Raw genomic sequence first — 22,529 nt, 5'->3', positions numbered from 1 at the left:
CAAATGGAAGTCAGTGGGGTCCAAATCAACACATTTACTTTCATTGTATGGACAAAGACATCTTTGGTGAACTATCCCTTTTAAAGGTTATTAGTACATTTTGATTATCCCATAATTTACTCAGCCTCAAGCCTTCCTAGGTGTATCTGACTTTCTTCATAATATAACAGTTATATTAAAAAAATATCCTGGCTCTTCAGAGTTATATAATGGGAGTGAATAGTAACGAGATTTTAAAGCCCCAAAAAGTCAATCCATCCATCATACAAATAATCCATACGTCTCCAGGGGGGTTAATAAAGGCCATCTGAAGTGGAGGCATGCTTTTTTTTGTATCTATATTTATAACTTCATAAGCTAGAATCACTGGCTTTCGTTAATGGCCTTACGTATGAAAGTCAGTGGGGTCCAAAACAACACATTTACGCTCATTTTATGGACAAAAATAATTTTTTGGGTGAACTATCCCTTTAATATTTGAGTCAGGGATATCTGATGTGATTGATTTGAAGCAGTTTTTTTTGCACAGGAAATCAGCAGTTTTCATTTTGATTAATGTGCATACACATAACCGAAGCTAAAATCTGACACCTATTGAATCATAAAGCTATGACACAAGTTAGTATAGAAGGATAAAATGTCATCATAATGAACTAGTGGTAAACAAACAGAGCAAGGTGAATCGCACTTAGGCAATTGTGGTTTCTATGTTAAGAAAAGAGGAGAACATGGGCGAGGTCATGGCTAAGGAAAACAACTTGGCATGCCAATTTTCACCAAGAACAGTAACTAAAACATGATTCATTCTAGCTAGTTGCAAGACCACACCCCAAATATGAGGAACAGTATTGTTGGATTCACTGTCTTTTTTTTTTGTGCAGATAACATGTTTAAACCCCAATGATAATCAGAATCCTTCCATTTAAGTGCACGCGGCATAAGAACGGTCAATGTTGATTTAATGGTGACTTATCCAGTCGGGCCAATTCGTGCCGGGGTCCACATTACGGGTCAGTGTCTAGCTAGTTAGTGTTCAGTTAACCCCTTACGGTCGATAACCACACCATCTAAGGACAAAGATAATCTTTCTCCACTGCTGGTCATGAAGTAGCTATGTAGTCTTACGAAAGACTTCCTCGCTTCCAAAACCATCAGCCAGTTTTCCACAGTTACTTTACAAAAAGTCATCCATGCTTCCTGTTTAGCAACATTAATATAATTTTGCCAAGATAGGCATATTTTTCGTGTATCAGGCTTCAGTGTCTTTCCATGAGCAGAAGAGTCACGCTCCGCTGAATTACTGCTACCGCAATCATGTTTTTCTAGAGTTGAGGGAAAACCACTGGAGCGCTGACAATGACTATTTCTACAGTTATTTTTAGATATCTGACTTTCCCAAAACAGAATGTGCCTGGCGTAGTGGATGCTAATCACATAAATAATCTAAAACTATCCAGACAAACGGACACGCTGCCCCCACTGGCCTGGCACGGTGACCAGCATCAACTCTGGCTGAACCGATCCACGGATAAACTCAGCACTGACCGGTCATTCGTTTGGCAATCTGTCATTCGCCGCCAAACTAATGCCGAATCAGCGCAGAAGAACAAGCGCTTTTCTGAATAGGCATGTGTGGTATGACAAAATAACACGGTGGTCGATGAAGAATTCCTGTTATGTGAAAAATGAACAAAAGACCCGGGAGGTGAACTAAGTGAACTAATCATTTGTGTTTCTCATACTGTCTTTGGCTGCATTATAATGAATTCCCAGCTAAAGAAACTTTCTCTTTGGCAAATCTTCTAACAAGGTTCTCTCAAAGTTATGAATAAACATTCCAGTATCACTAATAAAGTGTTTGGTCAAAGCAATCTGGTTTTTAATAATGTTCTCAAGCACAAAAACATTATTTATAGCCCCTCTGTCTGAAGTGCCTTAAAATGCACATCGTTATTCAATGTGTTTATGTATTTTCCACTGAAACAGAAAAACGGGGGCAGAACATATCGAACAGCTCCTTCCCCAGCCAATAGCGTTTAGTTTATAGGCTTGTTCGAGATCCATTGGTGCTGCGCAGACTGATCAGCATATGACATCAAAGTACTGCGAGAGCAATTGTAGAGCAAACGACAGCTTATGCTTTTGAATCTCTCTTGCGGTACTTTGATGTCATACACTGATCGGCCTGCACAGCGCCGATGGATCTCAAAAAAGAGATCCATCCGACTCGATCACATGATCCGCTCTGTGCTGTCGTGACTCTGGACCGACTCGATCACATGATCTGCTGTGCTGTCGTGTCTCTGGACCGACTCAATCACATGATCCGCTCTGTGCTGTCGTGACTCTGGACCGACTCGATCACATGATCCGCTCTGTGCTGTCGTGACTCTGGACCGACTCGATCACATGATCCGCTCTGTGCTGTCGTGACTCTGGACCGACTCGATCACATGATCCGCTCTGTGCTGTCGTGACTCTGGACCGACTCGATCACATGATCCGCTCTGTGCTGTCGTGTCTCTGGACCGACTCGATCACATGATCCGCTCTGTGCTGTCGTGATTCTGGACCGACTCGATCACATGATCCGCTCTGTGCTGTCGTGTCTCTGGACCGACTCGATCACATGATCCGCTCTGTGCTGTCGTGTCTCTGGACCGACTCGATCACATGATCCTCTCTGTGCTGTCGTGACTCTGGACCGACTCGATCACATGATCCGCTCTGTGCTGTCGTGACTCTGGACCGACTCGATCACATGATCCGCTCTGTGCTGTCGTGACTCTGGACCGACTCGATCACATGATCCGCTCTGTGCTGTCGTGACTCTGGACCGACTCGATCACATGATCCGCTCTGTGCTGTTGTGACTCTGGACCGACTCGATCACATGATCCGCTCTGTGCTGTCGTGACTCTGGACCGACTCAATCACATGATCCGCTCTGTGCTGTCGTGACTCTGGACCGACTCGATCACATGATCCTCTCTGTGCTGTCGTGACTCTGGACCGACTCGATCACATGATCCGCTCTGTGCTGTCGTGACTCTGGACCGACTCGATCACATGATCCGCTCTGTGCTGTCGTGACTCTGGACCGACTCGATCACATGATCCGCTCTGTGCTGTTGTGACTCTGGACCGACTCGATCACATGATCCGCTCTGTGCTGTCGTGACTCTGGGCCGACTCGATCACATGATCCGCTCTGAGCTGTCGTGTCTCTGGACCGACTCGATCACATGATCCGCTCTGTGCTGTCCTGACTCTGGACCGACTCGATCACATGATCCGCTCTGTGCTGTCGTGACTCTGGACCGACTCGATCACATGATCCGCTCTGTGCTGTCCTGACTCTGGACCGACTCGATCACATGATCCGCTCTGTGCTGTCGTGACTCTGGACCGACTCGATCACATGATCCTCTCTGTGCTGTCCTGACTCTGGACCGACTCGATCACATGATCCGCTCTGTGCTGTCGTGACTCTGGACCGACTCGATCACATGATCCGCTCTGTGCTGTCCTGACTCTGGACCGACTCGATCACATGATCCGCTCTGTGCTGTCCTGACTCTGGACCGACTCGATCACATGATCCGCTCTGTGCTGTTGTGACTCTGGAACGGAACACGGCAGTTCATATGAAACCAGACTTCATTTACCCCAATGGGATCAAATTTGGAATATGTTCAAAGACTGTGTGTGAACATATACAGGGATTATATTAAAATATAATTTTTACCTAAGGATGTATTCATTTTGCTGAACGAGATCAAACGAGAGTTGGTAAAATTATTTTATACTGTGGTAGATATGCTAATAATAGGTCAATAAGTCACTAAACTTGCTGGTTTTATATAAAATTCATGCAACGTGCAGAAACAACTGTCAAACTGAGATGAAGCACCTTTCATTTACATTTAAATATCTGCATTTGAGACTATGATATATTGAGATATTATGATATCTACCATTACTGTAATATAAAAATATTCATATAGTGGTATAAGATTTATTATTACATGAGAATATTGGAGTAATGTCAACATAAATACTGCATTAAATATTAAATGAAGTACTGTATTCATGCTTGGTGAGCACTTTTGCATTGTAATCTGAGATCATATTATCTAATCTACACTGGTTTAAGTCCACAAACACGTCATTCCCTGGAGATACTGGCAAATTAACAAAGGCTTGAAACCTCCACACGGAGAGACTCACAGCCTTGAGACGACGTCTAGAAGGACCCGCAGGTGGACGGCCTCCACGAAATATGATCTATAACACACACTGGCGTCTGATCAGCAGCGTCTGGGCCTCTCGGCGGAGGAAACGAAACCTATTCCCAGACTCTCGCTGCATATAATTCAGGAGTCCTGAAAATCACCCTCGCTGACCTGTGGGCGAAAAACCAGGAGAGAGAGAAAACAAACTCCAAACACTCTTCAAGAAACACCATGTTTAATTAAAAGGCAACTGGTCTCTGAAATACAACTGGTAAAGGTTTCACAAGTCAACAGGTTAAGGTAGAAAAAAAAAAAATCAAGAGGTTTACAATGGTGGGTGGCGATGGCAGCAAAAAATCTGGATGAAACGCTTCGGAAAAGGGTTTAAAAAAACATCAGGAGGTGCAAGTGAAGGACAGACGTCTGCAGCTTTGTTTCATGTCTTGTTTCCTTTGGCACGGCCCAATGTCGGACATTTGTTTCATTTCAAATTCAGCTTCCTTGTCCAAGGATTAGCGGTCGGGCTTGATTTGCTGTGGGGCACCGACGGAGGCCGATACGGAAACGGGCCTTTCCGAGCGCTCTCAGTTTTGGGTTTGAAACCAAACCTGTCTCTCTTTTTACAGCGTCAGTTACTGTGAACTCCAGTCCAGTGGGAATCTAAGAGCGGCTGGATGTATTTTCTTCTAACATAAAAAAAAGGCAAAACATAGCTCAAACACACATTATAATGACATGTTCAATATCAGATCAGGCACTTGATTCCTGCCAGCAACATGTCGGTGTCCTCGGAGAGCAGCGAGTCTAAAAAACCTCATTGAGTTGTAACTGCTGTGTAATTTCTGGGTTCGAAAACTCGAGGTTGTGGCTGTTTTTGTTTCGATCTCTAGGTGAAAAGACGGACTGTTCCGTCGGCCCCTGAGGAAAACACCCAGGGTTGAGTCGGGTGGAAGGTCACGTCGAGGACCCCGAGGTCATGAGTGATGGTGTGACCCTTCAGAACCTTCACTGGAACAATCAGAGGATTCTGCAGCAAGTCACTGTAGAATAAACACACACACACACATTAGAAGGGTTAGAATGATTCAGAACAGGTTCGGCATAATGATTTTCATGATGTTTGGCTCCACTAACGGTTCTTGAATATATGAATTATTTTCTGCCAATGGACATTTCTTCAACTATGAGCACTTCTATGAACCATTTTTATTAAAGCTAACAGATTATTTTTTTATAGGTCATATTAAAACCATATAAAAACATTAATTTATTTATCTTTAATTGTCTTTTATGTATACTTTCTGTTTACTTTTAAAATGATTACATCAAAAACAAAAACAAAACAGTATATATAAATTTCCATCCGTCATTTGCATCACAAATTCAACTATCTGAACAAAATTCACTGATTTCAGAAGTTAGTATGCTTGTTTCAGAGACATAACGGCAAAATATAGTGAATAAAATGGCACTCAAGTAATTTAATATAAAGCTAAAATAAAAAGGTTGAATAGGATATAATCTAATTTAGTAAACTAGTCCATTTTTAGACTAGTCAACCATCCTGTATCTTAGTAAACTACTCTATTTTTAGACTACCGTAATTCCTCAAATAAAGCCCGGGGCCTTTATTTACCTTTACTGTAGGAGGTAACAGGCTCTTATTTAAAGCAGGCTTTTGTTAGGGGCAGGCCTTTATTTCTAATTCCATCTGTTTGAAAAATAGTTGTTTTACATAAACTGTTAAAAGCGATAGTGTTCCAGTGGACAGATATCTGATTTTTTAAGAAACATTTGCAAAAATATCACCATTTACAAAAAAAGCCAGAAAGGCGACAAAGAAATTTGGGTCAGAATTACGGTATCCTAATCGGTAAACACCATTGTGTCAGTTTGAAAAATGTTAAATGTTTATTCTGTGCTTAAGTTCGGCCTATTGTTTCCACTAAAGAAGAGTTTAGCACTTAAGCACTTTTTACTTTACTATATCTCTTTTCATAAAAATGTTTTATACTTACTAAATGTATATCCTAAACTATCATTTTGTTATTTTTCTAACCCAACTAATGACTCATCTGCGCTCTCTATCTATAGGTTGCATGTGAGGGTAAAAAAGCTTTTACTTTTAATCCCTTTTTATTTTAATATATCTCTTTACATAAATATTATTTTCTACTTAAAAAACAAAAAACTATAATTTCGTTATTTTTCTAACCCAACTAATTACTCATCCACACTTTCCAACAGGCCGCACACTTTTCTCAATCCATTATGGAGCTAATCAGTTTTGATTTTGCATACTGTTTTTTAAACATTCGTTTGTGTAGTTCATATGACCACTTTACAATATTTCAATAGCAATTTATTTTAAAGCCTATGCATTTTTTTTTGTACAAAATAAAATATTTTAAGTCAAATGCAGAGCAAGACACATAAAAAAGACGAGAGGCTAATATTGTGAAGATCAATATTTGTGTAGCCTGCCCGTTTTCACAGACTAACACGTCACGTCTCTCATACACTACAGTATTTAAAATAGCATATATGCATCAGTTATATTCTCAATTTAATGTACAGAGCAATCCTGCAAAGGTTTTTGGTTAACTATAGAAGAGACTAGAGTCGCACTCGCAAGACTCACAACAGGGGGTGTGGCATCACAATGGCCATCGTCCATCGCACAAAACTACTGTACATTACGATGAACTTGAATGCAGATTAAATGAAAGGCACTTGATTTAGGAGATTATCCACATTAATTCCAACCCCCCGCCTTAATTTAAGACCAGCCTTTATTTGTTCGTGCTGACCACTATCAGAAGCCCGCCGTTTGATTGACTACAGGCTTTTATTTGAGGAATTACAGTAGTCAGCCATCCTGTATCTTCATAAACTACTCTATTTTTAGACTAGTCAACCATCCTGTCCCATCCTAACAGAAATAGTTTTTTCCCCCTAACAAAATGTGGTGAGAACTGCTGGCCGGTATGAGGGCCATAAAGGCCATAAAACAGTGAATTCTGGAAATATGGTTTTGCTGTATATGCATCAACAGTTTGACTGGGGAAAGTAAGAAGTGGAAAAATAACATGACATCCTGAGTTTGAGTTTAAAGAGATCTATTAAGGCCAGCTGATGAAGGGTTTTCATCCAGATCTGGCTTGCCCTCTACCGTACACGGATCATTAGCTCCGCTCAAAGAGCGCTCCTGACCGTACTGCCGGAATGATAGTCTAGCCCTGCAGAAACACTGGACACATGCCCGACAGACGGACAGACAGAAGAACAAGAGACAACTACACAGAGTTAAGAGAGATCACCACACTAATCGTGCAGTACGTACTGTACACTGTATGAAAGGTTTCTATATGCATGGAATATCTGGAAGACACTTAGGGCGTGTTCACATCTGGATCATTCAGAATCTGGTGAGTTTTCTACCGTAGTTCGGTTTGTTTAGGCATATGCAAACATGACAAGCGCAATCAGATCCACACCAAAACAAACGCTCCGAGATCGCCTGAACGAGGTGGTCTCGGCCCGATTGAAAATTAACTGATCAGAAAGCAATCTGACCCAACGGGCCAACTAACGGAAATGTGTTGTAAAAAAGCAGCAGTGTCTGATTATGTGAGTGAACACTACAGTTATCACAGTTGAAAACTAAAGAGCGCCTCTTCATCTGAGTAATTGATCTTCTCCATGAATACTGAATGCTGTCCCAATAAAGCCTTGATTCCCGCTCAAACTGAATTATAAATATAGAACTGATCAGTTAGAGCGAGAATGAAGTGTTTGTGTGTGTCCCGACAGCCAAAATAAGCTCACAGAGTGAACTTGTCAATCATCTTGATGGATAGAGGAAACTCTGACATATAAGAGCACAGCTTTACTCACATGTGACTTGCATAAACATATTTTGGTACGCTTTAAAATGTTCCCTTGTGCAAGGAAACTGAACTATGAAGAATATGCTACATTTTAACAAATGATGTCCCTGTTTCTGAACAAAGCAAATGATCTACAGGTCTGAATACACCCTAAAATATGCAGTGTACAACCTACAGAATATGGCTTCCCACAACGCACGTTCCTATTCCACTGTGAAGAATAAACCGGATTTTTTTTAACGATTTTCTTTCCTCATTTAATTTGACTGTGTAGTTTAAAAATGCTATACACAAAATTAGATTAATTAGAAATGTACCTCTAAAAAATTAAGATTTATTATTGCAACTTAATCTCCATAACATCCTATAAATTAAACATGAATATAATGAATCTGATCGGACTGTTAAGGGGTTTCAGACACCATTTAAATATTAATAAATATGAACTTAATACATAGATCATGACTGGACGCCACTCACTGAATTAAGCATGAGATATAGTTTGAAAACTATATTTTTGATATTTATATTTGATATTTATTCTACATTTAAATACATGTCATTATATTATATTTATTTAGTAATATTGATATTTTTTAACTAATTGGCAGTACACAAACATTACCTTGTAAAATGTATCATTGCATATGGTATAAAATCATAATATATCGATTTATAAAATAGTTAAATCTTTATATTTATACATTTTAAAATGCCAGCTGTACACAGACATTAAGTTTTTAGTATTTACAACGGCATACAATTGTGATTTATTTATATATTTGTTATGTTATATAATTGAAACAGTGAAAAACATACTACACACACTATACACTATTATATAACATAAAATATTAGCTTATTAGCCTTTGTTTTAAAAAATATATTCATTGAAACGATATGAATTATCACACAATGAACCTTTCTAACAGTATTACGCTTCACTGTCACATGAGCTCATTTCAGAGTTTTGGCAGACCGCTAAAACAACGAGCCACAAAATCACATCTGATATTAATTACAGTTCATTTGTCACACTGGAAAAGGAAAGTCAAGACAAGAGGATTGCATTGTGGGATACAGTATTCCTTGAAATGTACTCTTTTGAATACGGCACATATTCAGGTATAATATTCATAAAGAAAATTAGCTTACAGCATACCGTATGCATACCGTCTACTGAAGCAATAGCACAAATAGTTTGGTGGTATTATTTAAAACAGCCATAGAATAGAGAGATTAGAAAATCAAAAAAGAAAGAGCAACAGTAGAAACCGTAAACCAAAACCCGATGAGGAACACGATCAGACTCACTTGTAGACCATCCCATGACAGACGATCACACTGCCGTCGTCAGAGCCGGACGCGAACAGCGGGTAGTGGTTGTGGTAGGCCACGCTCCTCAGAGCCTTCTTGTGATGCCTGCGTGGACAGAGACACAAGACAGACCCGTCAGCAGAGGGACGTTACACAGAACCGCTCCACGTCCCGAGAGGAGACATTCATTCCTCTGACAGTGCCAGCATTAGCAACAATTTCCCTCGAGCCTGACCCAGACTGCCCAAATTATAAAAACCTGCTTGTTCTGACTCACCGGAGAACTTTGTACGGTTTCGTGGACAAGTCCAGATCGAACCAGGCCAGACGACAGTCGTAGCTACCGCATATCACGTTGTCACCTGTGGAAAATGGGTGAGAGAAGAGAGAAGAAACTAATCCCATCTGACTCGCAGAGACTGGTCACTGATGTCACATCACTTTAAGGACATTTTTGAGAAACCAAGATGCAGATTCAGCCAGAACTTTCCTCTGGTCAGCTCCAAACACTCACTTTTATATAATATACTCTAACTGGCGTAAGCATGTGCCAGTTTTCATTTTAAAAGGTTACCGTAAAACGTTACCGTTCATAATCGTTCACCCAGAAATGAATTTCTTCTCATTTATTCAGTCATCTCATTCCAGACCCATATATCTTACTTCTTTCACACAAAAGTATTTTTAAAAATCTCCAAGCCTATGCTGGATCTCTAAAGCTCCCAAAAGGAGAAAAGAGCGGTGTTAAAGTAATCCACGAGACTCAGTCATCTGAAGTAAAACGGCAGCTTCATGACAGGAACAGAGCGACACTTAAATCAGCATTCACTCAAATCTTCCTCTCCGTGAAGCTCTCAAATCTTTATGCATGACATTTGACAAACTTTCAATCGTCACATTTTTATGTACATTTTGAATGTAAAAAAGATGGATTGATATAATAAAATGTCCAAAATTCAAGCTTGAGGTAAGCAGTGAGTAAACTAAGAGATTCTTTGATGCAGAAAAAAGTAATGTAACATGTTACACAGACATAAGTAGAGCGCTTAGCCTAGAAATCTTGGCTGCACCCTAGCGGCAGCAAATCTAATCTGCCCGCGAGTGTCGTCTAGCAACCCTCAATACCCTTCTGAGCTGTATTCGACTTACTCTAGCCAATCACATCGTGTATAGAGTCGGTGGGCGGGGCCATAAAGACGACGGCCGAGTTGCGTTTGCGTGCATCTAGTAAACACAGAAGCTAGCGAAAGGCGGTCTTTCGAATCAGCTTTGACCGCAACTCTGGAAGACTTGGAGTTAAGCTTTTCTCTGAGAAAAGAACAAAGAACGGCACTGAAGTCATTCTTAAAAAGGAAAGATGTGTTCGGGGTTTAGCCGACCGGATACGGCGAATGTTTAATCTGTCAACGAGCTCTGCTTCACCTTCGTTGCTCTGGTTGGTGTAGCGCTATCCTATCGCGTGCAGAGGGAGTTTGAAAGACAACCGTTTATCCGCCCCTCGGACTGAGCTGTCAATGGTGAGTTTCCAGACCAAACATCTTGATGTGGGTCCGGCTTGTCAGGCTATAGAGCGCTATGATTTCCGGCGATGCAGAAAATGTGGAATAGAGTCATAAAGATGTAAATTACTGTGACGCTCGCCGTGTTTTCAGCCTCTGCTGTGTCACTGTATGAGGACATGAATGCATGAACTTCATCTCCAGAGTCACTTCATGAGCATTTTACTGTTGCATTTGAGGAAAAACTACCGTCATCTCATAAACACACAGAACCACACGAAAGTTCGGTTCAACTTGAAGAAATTGTGACAGAAATATAATACTGTTGTACAGTACAGCACAACAGTAGTTGAATTGTATAAGTTTCATGTGTCAGTTAATTAGACATGCATTTTGATTACTAAAATATAATTTAACCATTAAAATGAAGCACAAAAAAGAAAGAAAAAAAAAATCTGAAAAAAAAAGGCATTTTGTGGGGGAAAAAGCTGTTTTTATAGAGCCCTATATAAAGCATCTGCTGATAATTGCTCGCAAACATGAGGCTCGTCATGGACATGAGTGACTTATATTCCCTTTTCTGCTTTTTTTTTTTTTTTACACCAATTAGGGTTGTTAACTAAAACTAAAGCCAAATGTTAATAGAAATAAAGTTTCCAAACTCAGAATATTAAATGCCAAAATCTACTACTGCTCTGTGAAAGGGTCTTTATTAAAATAAACATCCAAATATACAAACTAACACTAAACAACTATCTTACGGATCATTTTATAATACTGAAGTTTAATCTCTAATATTAAAATGTTAGATTTTGCATAGGTAAATCTCTTTGCCACAGGAAGTGCATCAGATTTATCATTGTGCTGATCTCCATTAAAACGGCTGGATTTTTGCAAAGCCACGATAAATATAAACTGTAAAACAGAAGCTCTGAGATCATCCAAAAACTACAACTTTTGTGTTTTACTGAAGAAAGAAAGAATTTAAGGGTAACACTTCAGAATAATGGTCATTAGTTAACATGAACTAACCATGAGCAGTACATGTGTTACTGTGTTTGTTCATCTCGGTTAACGTTAGTTCATAAAATTACAGCTGTTCATGGTTTGTTCATGTTAGTTCTCAGTGCATTGACTAATGTTAACAAGATTTTAATAATGCATCAGTAAATGTTGAAATTAACATTAACAAAGATAAATAAATGCTATATAAGTGCAGTTCAGTATTAGTTCATGTTAACTAACGACCATTATTCTAAAGTGTTACCAATTTCTGAATGAAACGAGAGCGAGTAGATGAACCCTTTCAGAAACGGCCGGTTACGCACCTCCCGGATGAACAGACATGCTTGAAATCCATTTGCAGTTGGCCATCAGCTTCTTGGTGAGCTCCTGTTTGATGAGGTTGTAGACTCGCACGTAGCGCTGCGTGGCCACGAAGAAGTACGGCCTGACGGGGTGGAAGGACACGCACTGCACCAGACCCTTGTTCTTGCGGAAGGGGTTCTGCGTCCGCCGCTTGCTCACCTGGTGGATGAGCACCTGGAGGTTGCTGCTGGTGTCGGGCATGACGCACGCCAGGTAATCGCCTTTCCCGTGCCACGTCACCTGCCTCACGGCCTTCAGAGAGAGACGAGAGAGAGAAAACCGGGTGGATGGAGGTCAGAGGTCAAAGTCATTCTGTGGTAAATCCGCAGACGATTAATCCAATTATAACCTCAAAGACATGCTGGGACTAAATTTACTGCCGTTATTAACACCGGCTCGGCCTCTGCCAGTCTGCCAACGCGTGTCGCTGCTTTGCTTTTTCCAGTAGTTTTAATTGGACACTAGAGGCGTCTTAAATTTCTTTCCATCTCAGGAAAAAGACGACCACAGGCTTGCGGCTTCTGCCAATAGTTAAAAGCCTCTGGCTGCCGCTCACGTGAGGGACGGATGGACGCTCTCAGAGGGGATACATGAGAGAAAGACATTTTCATTTCTATTGTTAACTGGAAAATACAGAATTGAGCAGAGGAGAAATTTGCCTGGCTAATGGTTATCGTGATGATGTCATTCCGGCGAATATATTCTTAAGATTTAATGGCAACACTTTACCGTAAGGTCTGTTTGTATGTGTTTTGATTACCTTGGGGTGTTTGAGGACGAGGCGGTGACCCTGCTCGTGACCTTCGCCCTCTGAGACGGCCCACTGAACAGGCTGATCCTTGGCTTCCTCTGGCTCCTCGTAGGAAGAGATCAGCTGATCCGTAGCGGAGCACAGCAGCCGGTCGCCCAGACCAGAGTTCAGCAGGAGAACCGTGTCATCGCTGCACACAAACATCCTGTCAGATCTCATCTATCGCTCCGTCTGCTCATCTGTCTAACCATATAACCATCTCTCATCATCTCTCTCTCTCTACATATCTCTCTCTATATATCGATCTCTCTACCTACCTACCCATCCATCCATCCATCCAAGCTATTTATCTAACATCTATTAAACTAACCAATTAACATCATAATGTTTATCTATGCACTGTATCAAACACTATTTATCTAACTTGCCTAACCATCTAATCAACCAAGCTAGCAACAAAAAAATGAACAAAAGCTGGCTAAATAATAATGTATACTAATTTATATACTAAACTTATAAATGTTCCTACATTTAAACGTGCTACTACATTTTTTTAATGAACATTTATAATTTTCAGGTAACAATGTTAAAATACTGGTCATTAGTTAACATTAGTAACTAACATGAACTAACCATGAGCAGTACATATGTTACTGTATTTGTTCATTTTTGTTAACATTAGTTAATAAATATACAGCTGTTCATGGTTTGTTCATGTTGATTGATGCATTAACTAATGTTAACAAGATTTTAATAATGCATTAGTAAATGTTGAGATTAACATTAACACAAATATTTAGAAATATAAATGCTTTATAAGCGCAATTCATTATTAGTTCATGTTAACTAATGACCATTATTGGTTATCTGTCCATCATTATTATCCTGATGCTGACTAAGCTAACACTAAATAATTAAGTGCAGCGGTAAACCTTTCAAACTCCTGCTGTCAAATAATAAACAGCCCATAATGAAGTTCAGAAAACATATGGACATCAAATAAACTTTCAGATGGAGATAAGAGGAGAAAAAGGAGGCGGGTCTTACTAGCTGACAGCGACCAAACAGACGGAAGGATTGGGATTCCAGGACACACACTTCACGGCTCCGCCCACTTCCACAGTCTTCAGGCAGCGCGCCGTACTGACCTCCCAGAACCGCACCGTACAGTCATCAGAGCCTGAGGCCAAGGGGTCAAAGTTTACTTAAACTACAAACTACTGATCTATACAGCATTCTATAATGTTTGGGAATGAAATGTGTTGAGAGTAAATGTGTGGATGCAGACATCTCTCAGACCCTGTGGTCTCCAGCACAACAAAAGCGCTCCGTCAGATCGACGGCACACATGGAGGATAACTCATCCTCGCTCAAACACAACCACTGCGACACACACAGCAGCACTTCGGCATGAGCAAAGAGAAATAAAACTACATTACTGAAGGTTTTTTTAAATATGTGTGCACTACTGCATTATAATAAATAAATAAACAAACATTTATGTCAATACAGTGTGAGTAAAATGTCTAAAAATGAATAGCTGATAGTATGTGGAGATTCTGGTCATATTGCCCACCATATGCCCCTTTTCAAAAAACAAATGTAAAAATACAGCAATTATGTATTAACAAAAACAACGTAACTTTCATGAATTAAAACAAACATCCATCTAGAAAGTGAATTCTACTTTTTACACCTTTTTCTTAAAACAATCAACTTTGTTAACATTATTTTGTACAGTAATCAAGTCATAATTGAAAAGCGAACAAATATTAACCTTAAAAGCTCTAAGCAGCACAGAGCAGGAAATGTATCCAAAATACTTATATTTCCCCATTTGAAAGAAATTAATTATTACAACAACATCAGTCGTTCATCATCAATCTCTTTTTTAATCACTTGTTTGCAAGTACAGTTGTTCATAAAACAAATAATATTAAGATGTCACTCATCTAAGTATGATTTAAACTGATACTTGAAAATCATTTGTAGCAAAATCAATGTTAAATTGTTTTTCAAGAAGCACTATTTTCAACCGTAAACTTCCTTTATAAAATATAATCATAGGATATAATCATATCCATACAATGAAGGCATATAATTATAACATCAAAATATATTTATTTTTTTGGACGGCATAATGCAATTTATTCAATCTTGACACATTATTTATCTTTAAATTCAAAGAAACCTCCTCTTATCGAACAGTAAACGGCTCAGTTTCACAGGACAGATGGGAAACCCCCTCCTCGTATCGGCCACACATCGAAAGCTGCCGTAAAATCTCATTTTAACTTTTATACCTGCATGCTTCATAAACGCAGGAAAAAAACAACACGGGGGAAACGGGCCGAGCCTGGAGGGTGGAGTGTAATAACTCCAAAAGCCATAATCACTTTTTAAGTATTGAGCTGAATGGCGACAGATATAGCAGGAGGGACGGGCTCTGCGGCGGACACCCGCTGGCGGTCAGAGAGGCCTGTCTGGAGCGCACAGATGTGTGTGTGTGTGTGTGTGTGTGTGAGAGATGCAGGAGACACTAATACTTTCCTGCACATGCTCAAACATGGACTATGACCATAAATAAATGGGAATGACGGTAATATTTGCCTTTATGGAGGGAAAAAGCAGCAATAATGTTAAAAGTCCATTTTACAGGACAGTAATGGCACTTTGAGACTGTAATGTGTCCCAAAGGATGACAGAAATGAGATGTTAAAGTCAACAAGAAACAGCATTTGCAACCCATTTTACTTCCATAACGTGACATTTTTGAGTGAAATAGGATATTCAAGAAGGGAAAAATTAAGTCTATTAAAAAACAGGACTTGAATTTATCAGTAATTGCTCGTCAAAAGTGGGAATGGAGCCCGACCTGAATGAAATCTTACTAAAACGGTTCAAAATTGATCAAAATCAAAAGTATTTAGGAAAAACTGTATAATTTTAAATTCATGTTGACTTTGTACAATATTTGCACGGCTATTTTTAGTCTATAATGGCTGAACAGCTACAAGCTTAAACGGTCATGTCATGACCACTTTTTGATCTACTTCCCATAGTCTGTATCCGGAAACACCCCGGTATGACTAGAGTTTCTCACACAGCGTTGTGTGTGTTGTGCAGCATGTTTTTGGGAGCGTATGGATCTCAGGCACAAGCACTTCCTGTGGTTAAGCAGGGCTCTGATCTCTTTCAGCCGCTCTGTTAATTTGTAGTTGTGTTTTTGGACCCACCCCAATATATTCATTTTATTTTAAACTTCTGCTTTATGAAATGCATCCAATGTTCCTGCAGACATTCAATACTCACATTTCTTCATCAATCTGCCTTTTTTCTCACAGTTAATTACAGACAGGTGTAAGATTTGTTTTCTTAAAGAAAGGAACTTACATTCAGAAACTTGACATTCAAAGTGTCATTCAAAACGTTAATGTTACAAATGATTTTGATTTCAAATAACTGCTGTTCTTTTGAACTTTCTATTCTTAAAAAAAATCCTGAAAGTTTCCACAAAAATATTAAGCAGCTCAACTGTTTTCCACATTTACTGTTTCCATCCAAAGTTGCAAATTAAACTTATCCACAAAATTGGAATATCTCATAAAACATGTGAATAAAGCAGCGTTTCCATCCCATGTGTTCAAAAGAACACTTCCTGGGAAATTGGAGCAAAATATCTGTAATAAAATTGGAAGTTGCTGCAATCGGAGAAGAAACTGCCTCTTTTTTTCCTCCATCATAAATGACTCGCACGTCTAAGAGCGTGCAGATGAAACACAATAAACGCTGTCATGTTATCTTGTGTTCAGATGCTGGTGTTTGAGACAATCATGTGAGACGGTTCTGGGGGAGAATCAAACCAAGTCATTTTGATGTCAGGATCAGGCCACTCAAAATGACCAAACCAACTTCCAAGATGTTGCAACATTCAAGCAACTTCCCGTCCTTCGGATGAGACGTTAAACCGAGGTCCTGACTCTCTGTGGTCGTTAAAAATCCCAGGATGTCCTTCGATAAAGAGTAGGGGTGTAACCCCGGCATCCTGGACAAATTTGCCCACTGACCCCTGTCCATCATGGCCTCCTAATAATCCCCAAATCCTGATTGGCTTCATCACTCGGTCTCCTCTCCACCAATCTGCTGGTGTGTGGTGAGCGTTCTGGCGCAATATGGCTGCCGTCGCATCATCCAGGTGGTGCTGCACATTGGTGGTGGTTGAAGAGATTCCCCCTTCTATATGTAAAGCGCTTTGGGTGTCTAGAAAAGCGCTATATAAATGTAATAAATTATTATTATTATTATTATTAAGATGCTGTGCGATGAGATTGGTCCACTGGTTAGTCCAGTTATCCAATCACATCCTCTGTTGAGGCAAAGTTACGTGAATGTGTGACTGTAAATGTGATTCCATCATCCAACATTGCACATACGAGTGCATATGTTTTTAGGGGTATAGAAATTATGCGCAGCTTAGTGTGTCCATCCAGTGTATTTTTTATGCGATATCTCAATGTGCTTAAAAATGTAATGGAAGGAAACATAGCTATTGATAATAACAAAAAATGAGCATTAAATCATCATATTAGAATGATTTCTCAAGGATTTTGTGACACTGAAGACTGGAGTAATGATGCTGAAAATTCAGCTTTGACTACAGGAATAAATTACATTTTACTATACATAATTTATTTTTATTTATTTTTTCATTTTTAAAATGGTGAGAATTAGAGACTTTTCCCCAAAATTATTCAAAAAATCTCATCATTTAAAATGAGATCCCAAACTTTTCAACAGTATATATCATATAGCATCCAATTTTACAATAGTTTTAAATAAGAAAAAAAGAATAATTAATTGAATGCATTCATTAAGCAGAAACACTCATTCCAGACAACTTCTAAATATTTGAGATCCTAATATATGACGTTTATGCACAACCTCTGATGCCACAGTATTTTTCGCTTCATTAATAAATCAATCCGTTGAAAACACTCCGAGGTCTGGCCCTGCGGATCACAGCGAGTTCATGGTGTCCTGAGTGACAGAGTCCAGCTTGAGTCTATAATGTCACCGCTCGTCTTCGTTGTGCCACATCATTAGTGAGGAATGCCAGTTTGAGGCTCTCTCAGGCCATGATCTGAGCTCCGTGAGCGTAAACATGTACACAGTCGAGTAACCTCAGGCCGCCCTCACCGCATTCTCTCATGCCGTACACTGCAATCTGACTGTAGCGCAGAAACTGTAACTGCAGGTTTCACGTGCTGTAATTGCAACGTTTACAGTTTGCAAGACTGTAAACTAAATTCTTGTGCGATTCTCATCATTGCTGCATTTTTGAAGTCTTCAGAAAAAAATGAGCAAATCTTCACATCTTCTAAAAATGTTCTCTTCAATGTGGGAATTTCCACTTGTTTTATTGCTATCGGGTGAAAATTGTGAGTCTGAACACTTAGTAAAGTTACAAGTCGCATGCCAAAGTTAGAAATAGGTTTCATACTTACATTTCCGTGACAAGGAAATATTACATTTAAGACCTTTCTAAATGTCTCAAAATAATTCAATTTCAAATAAAATGGTCTTTTGCATTTTCAATTAATCAAATTCTTAATTAAAGCATCACAGTTTCCATAAAAATGAAGCTTAACTGTTTTTAACACTGATAATAATCAGAAATGTTTCTCAGCATATGAGAATGATTAGTGAAGGATCATGTGACACTGAAGACTGGAGTAATGATGATTAATTCAGCTTTGACCACAGGAATAAATTACAGTTAACAAAATATTCACATAGAAAACAGCTATTTTAAATTGGAATAATATTTCACGATTTTACTGTATTTTTGATCAAATAATTGCAGTCTCTGTAAGCAGAAAAAACAAACAAACGAAACAAAAAAAACCTTAGCAACCCCAACCTTTTGAATGTTAGTGTATGGTTATTGATTTATACTAAACCTAAAGAACCAAATTACACTGAAGTATCAGCGAGGCTTGCCCTAGTAAACACCACTAACAAGAACAAAAACGAATTGCTGGCGTTTCTTGAAATTTGCTGGCACTTATAACTAATTAGTCAAGTGTTTACAACCATTGGCTGTACAATCTTTTCCCAATAAGACTTTCCGACTTGCAAAATCCAAATCAGCAAATGTGAAATGGGAAAACCCAGCATGCAGCAGAGCATGAACAAAGACCTGGGACAAAAGAGTCACCAGTGCTTTGTCATCAGCGCCCAACCCATTGATATGGAAGAAATTATCTCTATTACACACACACACACACACACACACACACACACACACACACACACACACACACACACACACACACACACACACACACACCAAACTAACCAAAGGAAAGTTGGGCCGGCCCAGGGCGAGAAGGGTTGTGATGCTTGGGAGGTTGTCAACTGCCATTTTTTACTGTGGGAAAGGGCATTTTATTACTGCTTTAATATATTTTATAGCTAGACAAAAGAGCAACCCCTCACTGTAGTGGTTTTGCATATGCGCTTTATGAAGTTCTTTGTTATGGACGGCTGAGCAGATATTGCCACTAAACTGCAACCAGCTCCCATCTGCACGCTTTCTATCACTACTTTTACACTCTTTCCCCTGCTTATCTGCCGCAGCTGCAGTGCATTCTGGGAACCCATTGCCATTCTGCATCTGAAAGGCTGGTATTGTTACCTGGATCACCTCATTCAAATCAGATGGGCAAATCCAACCACATTTTCATACTGTACAAATATCATTTGGTTTCTGTGGATTTGGCCGCACCGCTTCCATCGGTAACCCTGAGTGAAATTGACTGCTTGTGTTATTAAAATGATGCTTTCTACTCGCTTCGTTCGAGTAATTTATATCCCCCTTGAGTTAATAGCAGTCAGATGGCGGCCCTACTGAGGGAACACTCGGGATTATAGCATGCATTTATGTATCTAAAGGACCTCAAACCTAAAATACGGATAATGATCAACAGACTGCACTCAGGAGAGGCCTTCACTCCATCGTGAATGAAACCGACACACATTATTCTCACAAACTGGAATCACATTCACATTTTCTCTTGATAATGGGGAAAATGGAGATTTAGAAAGTGTTTGTCAAGCATTCAAAATGACAAATAACTCAAGACGGACACGACAACAAATCCCGGAGCAGCTAACGATAAAGCAGAGCTGCCAAAACCCATAAAAATACAACTGAAATCCATCTAGAAGGAGGAAAAAGAGATCTGTCACGAGAGGATCGTGATTGATTTATCCGCGCCGTGGAGCGCCAGTGAATTTGGACATTTCAGGCGCGTCTGTGCTCATCCTGGCTCTGCCCGAACCCGCAGGCCTTCCCTAATCTCGCTCTTCTCTGAACGGGTCGCGCGGCTCGCTCCGCCAAGGGCTATGACATCATGGCGGGTGAGTGAGGAATGATTTCAACAGCTTGTTAGCTACCGCTGAGGTAAGAGCGCTCAGACTTCACCTCAAATGCTCCAATAACACCTCAGATACTGAGCAGGGCACGCAGTCAAAATGACCAAAAATATTTAATCATAAATCATTTTACAAAGTCACACACACACACGAAAACACACTTATATTCACAATCTAGCCTGGACTTGAGTGCCTCAATGCTTTAAAAACAGTAACTATAAAATATTAAACACATTACAAAATGATATAAAACTATGTGCATATCTATATATAAACATAAAATAATCATATTAATAGTAACATTTTATAATTTATTAATTTACTATGAATATATACATATACATATTTTTATGAATATATACATATTTATAGTAATTTAATAATAATATTATAAATGACTCAAATTGCAATAATTATAAGATATATTTAAATATTAACAGAAATAGAAAATCTTTATATATTATATTAGGAATTAAGTTTTTACATTGTGAATCATTGCAAAAGAAGCATTTCATATTTGATTTTATATATATAACAATAATACATTTAATAATAATAATAATTACAATAATATATATAAATTATTATATTACTATGAATAATATATAAATATATTTAAAATATTCATAGAAATAACATTTATAATATTTATAATCTATAATATCTGTATTAAATGCATCTCCATCCATCCATCCATCCATCCGTATATATATAAATATACAATATATTGTACACATTGTATTATTTCTATAAATATGTAAATATACAGATGCAATTAATACAGATATATTTAATTATTTCTACCAACTAATCAAATATATCTGTATTAAATACATATACTGTATATATAGATATCTATATTGCACAGCACTGATGGCAGAAGATGCGGAAATCGCCCATTCAAGCACCATGTGTCAGAGTACATGCAGAAACCCCTGAGCCATGGCAGCAGCAAGATCTCTAGATAATCACGGCAAGTTTCAGCTGTAAAATATCTGCCTAAAATCACGGTGTGTGACGAACAGGAAAAGACGAGACTCACCGGATACAAGCCACTGTCCGCTGGGAGAAACGCTGATGCTTCGAATCAGACTAGAGTGTCCGCGGTACACCTGTCAAACACAAACACACACACATACCTGTCAACACAACACACAGACACCGCAGACAGAGCGAGATCACCCGAGGACACGCTCGGGACTCTGATATTTAACATTAGCCCATTACCAACTAACATACTTGGGTGATTTATAATTTTTTTGTTCTTCTATAACCTAGTCCAAAAGAATGACAGACAAACCCTGTTTAATGTCTGCAGTTTTACAGCCACGGCTGTCTGAAAACGCTACGGTTTCAACAACACAAATATTCATCTTCTGATCTTTTTCACCCACGCGGTACAGTAAGTAATACGGTTTCCTGTCTCAATAAAATCAAAGCTCACTGTCCTGCCATTATAAAGTCTAGTCCAGAAATATCATGAGTTTCTGATCTACAAGCTGCCATCATCAGAATCAGGCTGTAAAAACTGATCCCAGTGCAGCTCAAGACTGCCGTACCAGAGACTGTGTGGTTGGGAAGGGCTGCAGGTCTTTGGGTTTGGGAAGTTTGGGAATCAGGTCTTCTGGGTTCACATTCACCTGGACAAAGATATAAAAACAGGCCAGTATTGGAGTTAAAACACAGATTGAACACATGCAAGTGCCCAGTTCTCATCATATCAGTGTAATTGGATTGTGAAATGTTAACCTGTTGATATTTAAAACCGGTTTATGTAATTAAAAAAAATATTATATTTTGATGAAATTTATGAAAAACTTTAAAGTGTAATTAATTTACATTTATAAGACAATAATGTGCATTGATCATGTACGCTGAGAGCTTGATTAGAAGAGCAAATATAATGTTAAATTTGTGTCCTAAAGAAGTGCGTTTCTTATATACAAACACAAAACCTTTTGAAAACAATTATGAAATTGGACAAAATTAAAAATGAAAGAGTTACGTATTTATCTTAACATTTATTCAATTT

The 22,529-nt window shown here is 39.0% G+C and overlaps 1 protein-coding gene across 1 annotated transcript in view; it reads right to left on the bottom strand.

Annotated features, from left to right (window-relative positions):
- Positions 1-4,453: 4,453 nt before the first annotated feature.
- bop1 (BOP1 ribosomal biogenesis factor) overlaps positions 4,454-22,529 on the bottom strand; it is an 84,355-nt gene continuing 66,279 nt past the window's right edge. The window contains exons 9-16 of the mRNA XM_067425225.1: positions 22,057-22,137; positions 21,540-21,609; positions 14,108-14,240; positions 13,070-13,250; positions 12,270-12,561; positions 9,720-9,804; positions 9,440-9,547; positions 4,454-5,275 (exon numbers count right to left, since the gene is read on the bottom strand). Of these exons, the coding sequence (XP_067281326.1) occupies positions 5,122-5,275; positions 9,440-9,547; positions 9,720-9,804; positions 12,270-12,561; positions 13,070-13,250; positions 14,108-14,240; positions 21,540-21,609; positions 22,057-22,137 (1,104 nt within the window). The 3' untranslated portion in view covers positions 4,454-5,121. The remainder of the gene's footprint in view (positions 5,276-9,439; positions 9,548-9,719; positions 9,805-12,269; positions 12,562-13,069; positions 13,251-14,107; positions 14,241-21,539; positions 21,610-22,056; positions 22,138-22,529) is intronic.

This window comes from Pseudorasbora parva, chromosome 19 (assembly GCF_024679245.1).
Source record: "Pseudorasbora parva isolate DD20220531a chromosome 19, ASM2467924v1, whole genome shotgun sequence".
NCBI classification, from domain to species: Eukaryota; Metazoa; Chordata; class Actinopteri; order Cypriniformes; family Gobionidae; genus Pseudorasbora; species Pseudorasbora parva.
The sequence above is the reverse complement of the archived record's forward strand: the minus strand, read 5'-3'. Positions and strand labels throughout refer to the sequence as shown.